The sequence below is a fragment of the Misgurnus anguillicaudatus genome, chromosome 2 (genome assembly GCF_027580225.2).
Source record: "Misgurnus anguillicaudatus chromosome 2, ASM2758022v2, whole genome shotgun sequence".
Taxonomy (NCBI): Eukaryota; Metazoa; Chordata; class Actinopteri; order Cypriniformes; family Cobitidae; genus Misgurnus; species Misgurnus anguillicaudatus.
The window spans coordinates 18199888-18206165 of record NC_073338.2 but is presented as its reverse complement, the minus strand read 5'-3'; the positions used below and the strand labels follow the sequence as shown (position 1 = coordinate 18206165).

The following is a 6278-nucleotide window of genomic DNA, read 5'->3' as shown; positions in this document are numbered from 1 at the left end:
CAATGGAGTTGGACAAAAACTACTATAAGACCTGTTGGAATGGTTATTTTGCAGTGATTTTTGTGTGAGCATATCAGTGAACACCCCTGACCGCTCGGTGGGTTTCACTCTTTGTAAATGAAAGTTTAATGCATTTTAGAAAGGATTGTTCCAGTGCACCTATAAACCCATTGTAGAGGTGGGAGGTGAAACAACAAACACCCGAAAATTATTGGTTCAGCCGCATATGTCGAAATTTCACTCAAAACCGATTTCATCTGAAAACAGGGCTTTAAGTGTAAAATACCGAACTTGTCCTTTAAATAACAATCTCACACGTCATGTTTACCTTATAATCTCTCAAATTCACAGGTGTGACCACATACTCCTATTTCTAAAGCGGTGGTTTACAAAAACTAATAGTGGTTTGATGTGGTTTGATTAAAGACAGTTTAAAGCACATTAAGTTTTTGTAAAGACTCTCAGGCTTTTTGTATCACTGGGCTACATCTCTCAGAGCACAGTAATATAAAGCTGAATCTGACAGAGTTACACTGTCAGTAGTGAGTTCAGTGGATGACTGAGTTGTTGTTGACTTAAACCGATTGTCTGCTGTATGCTGAGCTGAGCTCTGTGATCGAGCACCTTTATACAGTATAAACTCAGGTTCACTGTTAGGATGCTGTCTGTACCAGTAAAGCCAAATATGACTGCTGGTTGTCTCAAATGTGCAGCTCAGTCTCACAGATTCTCCTTCACGTCTGATTATATTTGTTTCTTCTTCTCTTGGTCCAATTTTATCAGCAAATGCACCTGAAATAAAATTCAGCATACTTTGTATCACATATTGCAAACTGAGTTATTTTAATAAAACATATTCAGTCCTTTAAATATATTATATAAAAGTTCAGTCTACTACATTGCAATGTGATGAAAGTATATTTACCTGAAACTACAGTGAGAATCACGAGGAGGGTCGTCTGTGTCTCCATGTTGACAAAATATAATACAGAGAGGTTTGTGATTCTAATAATGCTTAAACTGATTGTTCATGGTAAGATTTCTCTCCCTAGTGGTAATGTGACAAAAATGAACACTTGTCATCTGCACTTATAAAACTGGGGGGGGGGGTTCCTGTACAGATCTTATCCTAGCCTCAGACTAACTGCACTGTAAAAAAAATAAACTTTACAGGCAATTGTCTGTATTTTTTACAACATTTCTCTGTTTTTTTTTGTTATACACTAAGGGCCCTATTTTAACGATCTAAAATCATTGTCTAAAGCGCACAGCACAACGTCTAAATGGGCGTGTCCGAATCCACTTTTGCTAATTTAACGACGGGAAAAATGGTTTGTGCGCCGAGCGCATGGTCGAAAAGGGTTGGTCCTATTGTAATGGGAGTATTTTGGGCGTAACATGCAGTAAACCAATGAGAGTCTCAGCTCTCATCCCCTTTAAAAGCAAGTTGCGTTGGCGCTATGTCTAATATCTATTTAGATGACGAATTTTGTAAACTGAAAAACTAAGCGGAGGAAGAAGATCCCCAGTTTAAGATTAATGTTACATAATTGTGTTGTTTTTCACTTGTATTGAAATTGTTATTTTTTACTAAAACCTTTAAAACCCCTGTTCTTTTAGTCATGGAAGTAAAAAAGCAGGCTTGTAATTGCTCTAGATGTATGGCTATCCAATATCATCAGAACATAATTTACAAGTATGTAAGATAAGGTTTGTACTCTAAAAATTCTTTATTTGTAACACACAGGAGATAAAGTATTTACAAACGGCTCTCCGCAAGGTTCAGCACTTTGGACAGCGTTTTTTTAGCAAAGAGTTTTTTAAGCATTACTTAAAAATGTTTCTCATCTCACCATATCCACAGGTATAGAGTCATCATATACAATAAATCCGTGAGGTAGCATTTAAAAAAAACATTTAAAAACAGATGCATTTGTTTAAAGCAAAGCATTTATTTACTTACCAGTCTGCAGATGAAGCAGCTCTTTGCGCCTTCTAACGTCTCATAATTAGTCCTCATTTATGTCCAAGAGACTCAATAATAATCTTTTACATTCAATCCTTTAATCTTTCATATTTAAAAGCATTTTTGTGCTGCTGCGCATTCATGTACTTTGTGATAAGCAAACCCGCGTTGTCCTCCCGTTTATAGGCGCATATTACTAATGCGCTCATTAAATAACATAAAACACATTGCGCCATTGACTTTAGACTTTAGACCAGGTTTTTGTTGGTCAATGGCGTAGTCTATTTTAGTTGCCTCAAAATAGCAACGCGCCAACAATGCGCCTGAACACACCTCGTTTTCAGACCAGAACGCCCATGGACGCAAAAGGGGGCGCAAATGCATTTGCTATTTAAACAACGCGGCGCTAAACGTGAAAATTAGGGTGGAAACTAGCGAAAGACACTTGCGTCACGCATTGCGCCGCATTGCGCCGGGTGTAAGATAGAGGGCCCTATCTTGCACCCGGCGCAATTGACTTTGTCAGTGACGCATGTATCAGTGACGCATGTATCATTTCGTATTTTGCACCGGCGCACAGCGGGTTTTTCCCTCCACAGACGCACGTCGGCAAACTAGGGAATAAACTTGCGCTCCCTGGGCGGTTCAGCGCAAAAAAGGAGGCGTGCTCCGGCGCAAACCATCTCTTATGCTATTTTGCAGTTTCAAAAAACAATTGCGCTACTAACAAAAAAAAACTAGTCTAAAGTCAGTGGCGCGTTGCGCGTGGTTCATTATGCTATTTTAAGGGCGCATGCTTGACCATGATGTATAGCGTGCACAACGCGCATTGCTTACCTAATCTACACAGATGCAACAGTTATTTTTGCAAATCATAAATTGTTACAATAAAAAATATTAATACATGAGATAAGGGAAATCATTGTGGTGAGCATTGTGGTGATAGTTTTTATTTATTTTGTGTGGCAGCGTTAAACAGTTTTCATGCAAATAACAATTAAAATATTTTCATAAGTTTGTTGTGTAGCTGTATTACGTTTATTTTATGTAAATAATAATTAAAATGTTTTCATAAGAAACCTTAATGTATATGAACTTGATTTGTAATTGTACTTTGGTGTTGGACCTTGCTTGCGTTTCTTGTGTACGATTTCAAAGCCCCCAAACACTTTCAGCGGTGAGGGTGGACGCAGCGATGTCCTCCTGTGTGCCCGGCGTGCCCGATTTATGCTGGCAAGCTAGGGATCCGCCCGTCTCCTGACATCATTGTAGTGCTTGGCGCAGCTGATGAGACAATTGCCGCTATTTCCTCTCACGCCTGTTTAACCAACGCTGATTTGGGCAGGTTTCTCCCATCCCCATACAAAACAACTCTGTCTTTGACTGTTCTTACAAGAACGTCGGTCTCCTAGGCTGTGAAGCGCTGCTGGCGTGCGCCTGGTAAATCCGTCATATTATTAGCAACCGGACTTGGAACTTGCGGCCTTTCGTTTAAATGGTATGTTTGATATCGTTCTGATTGGTTTATTTGACGTTACGCCCAAACCACACCTATGAATAATGAACCTACTTCAGACCAACCCCTTATTGATTTGCGTCCGGCGCAATACTTATTTCTCCCGCCGGGAAAATACCGCCCACAAAGTCACTTGCGCTTTGCGCTTCGCACTTGCGTTTCAGATCGTTAAAATAGGGCCCAGAGCCCTAAAAGTCTGTTGTTTTACACATATTTTCTGTAATTTAATGTTTTACCATTAAAATTACAGATACCAATCCTAATGAAAGATTACATACATTTTTCGTTTTTTTAACAGACAATTCATAATATTTAAATGTTGTTTTTTTTTTACAATAATTTTGTGTAAAAAGACAAACTTTCATTTTTACAGATAAATGGACTGCATTTGTATAGCACTTTCAACAAACCCATGGCCATCCAAAGCGCTTTACATGTTGCCTCACTCACAGCTGTGTCAGCCATGCAAGGGCCTTGACACTTGGTCAGGTGGAACCGGGATCGAACCACCAACCTGCTGGTTTGTATGAACCACTAAGCCACAGCCACCAGTAATTTAAACCCAGATAGCAAGCACATGTGGGCCACTTCAGGCAAAGATGCGGCACTGCTGGTCTTCTTATGGCCCGAATAAAAGGGATGTGAACCTAAAGTGGCTCACATGTAAAATAGCAAAAATGGGCCACATATATCAAATCACATGTGGGCCTTTTAAGGCAAAGATGGGGTGCCCACGGCAACATGTCATCTGAATATGAACCAAAAGTAGCCCATCTGACAAAAGTGAATATGGCCCAAATATCAAACAACAAATATGGGCCACCTTCGGCAAAAATGCTGCACAACAGACACGGTCTAATCTTTGAATAAACCAAATGTGGCCCTCACATGTTGCAGCAAATGTGGCCCAGCACTTTACAAACGTGTCTGGGCCAGTTTTGGCAAAGATATGGCACGGTAAGAACCGGCTCATGTGGGTTTGTGTCTAAAGTGGCCCACATATGTTGCAGCAAATGTGGCACAGTTCTTTTAAAACATATCCGGCCCGGTTTTGGCAAACATATGGCACAGTAAGCATCGGCTCGTCTGTGTGTGAGTCTGAAGTGAGCCATTTACCCATCTAACAGAGAAAAGTTCTAAGAACGTTCTGCCAACTTAAAAAGTGTCCAGTTTTCTTGAAGTTCTAAGAACGTTTCTGTGTTGTCTGAACGTTAAAGGAATGTTACATTTTGCCATTTTTGAACGTTGTGACAATGTCATGTTTTAATGTTCTCAAAATGTTTAAAACAACAACTGTTTGTTATGTTGACTTGTTTGATTGTTGTGTAGATGATGGAGAAACATTGCATTTTGTTATTTTAGAAAACATTTCTGAATGTTCAGTAAAAATATTGCTGTAGAAAACACAATTCACTTATTAGGTTTAGATGTTGATGCTTTGTTTAGTTTTAAGTCACCATGATTGTGATTGGTGTTTGTTTTAGTTGGACTCTTGACTTCTTTACCAATTTTTCTTGAATGCCTTACTTTGTGTGTATAAAACACATTTGTTTCTGTCAAGAACTTCCTGTGCAGGCTGAGTATTGGTGTAAAAATGATTTTGGAATGGCAACATTTGACTGAAAATCTTAAAAATTATGTTTTGACCATTCCACATCCAAGTAAGGTAACATCATTGGCAGAAAACATTCAAGATCTTTTCTTATTTTATTGATTCCATGGCAGTGGATGGGAATGCAATAAATAACCTGAAAAGCTCAGAGGCGTTTCAGTCCCTCCATTCCGACAAAGTGGGCTGTGTACTTTTACACAATATGGGCAGTTTAATTTAGTCAATCTTTTGCTTGTATTACGATGTTTGTATGGATCCGTGTGTTAATCTATAACAGAAAATGAAGAGTAATAAAAATAAAAAGTTATCCCCTCTAGCCTTCCTGCCTAGCATTTTAAATGCTTGTTGATCGGCGCTGATAGGAAGAGAGACACTTTGCATACATTGCCAGTTATTTTTACATTTAGAGTTACTTTTAAGACAACAGCAAGGTGTTTACAGTGAGCGCAGAATGCGGGGGTGTTTGACAGTGCTTTAATTAATTCCCCAGCTAACAGAAAAAAACTTCTAAGAACGTTCCCTAAAAGTTCCCAACATTCCCAAATCATTCTGCCAACATAAAAAGTGTCCAGTTTTCTTGACATTCTAAGAACTTTTCTGGGTTGTCTGAACGTTAGAGGAATGTTACATTTTACCATTTTTAAACGTTATGACAATGTCATGTTTTAATGTTCACACAATGTTTAAAACAACAACTGTTTATTGTATTGACTTCTTTGATTGTTATGTAAATGATAGAGAAACATTGAATTTTATTATATTTATTTTTATATTTATATTATTTTATTTTATTATATTTGTTATATATTTTATAAAACATTATTTCTGAATGTTCGGTAAATTAATTGCTGTAGAAAACACAATTTACTTATTAGGTTTGGATGTTGATGTTTTGTTTCATTTTAAAGGTATAGCGGAAGATTTTCCCGAATTATTTAAAAGAACCGCCCCTCCGTATTTTTTAAAAAATGCACACGAAACTCTCTACCTCCTCCCGAGAGGGAACGCCTGTTAAACGCGTGCACGAGACAGAGAGAGAGAGAGAGAGAGAGAGAGAGAGAGAGAGAGAGAGAGAGAGAGAGAGAGAGAGAGAGCATGCAGGAGCCTAGTTCTTCTATTCGCTCTGTTTACAAGTTTCTGTCGGCATGTTTACCGTGTCTGTGCGGTTCGTGACTCGTGCCAGG

The 6278-nt window shown here is 38.6% G+C and overlaps 1 gene segment (V, D, J or C); it reads right to left on the bottom strand.

Moving 5' to 3' along the window:
* Nucleotides 1-475: 475 nt before the first annotated feature.
* Nucleotides 476-971, bottom strand: LOC129443361 (T cell receptor alpha variable 18-like). The segment is given in 2 exon segments: nucleotides 476-792; nucleotides 926-971. Coding segments are annotated over 2 exon segments (363 nt in total).
* Between the last annotated feature and the right edge of the window lie 5307 nt (nucleotides 972-6278).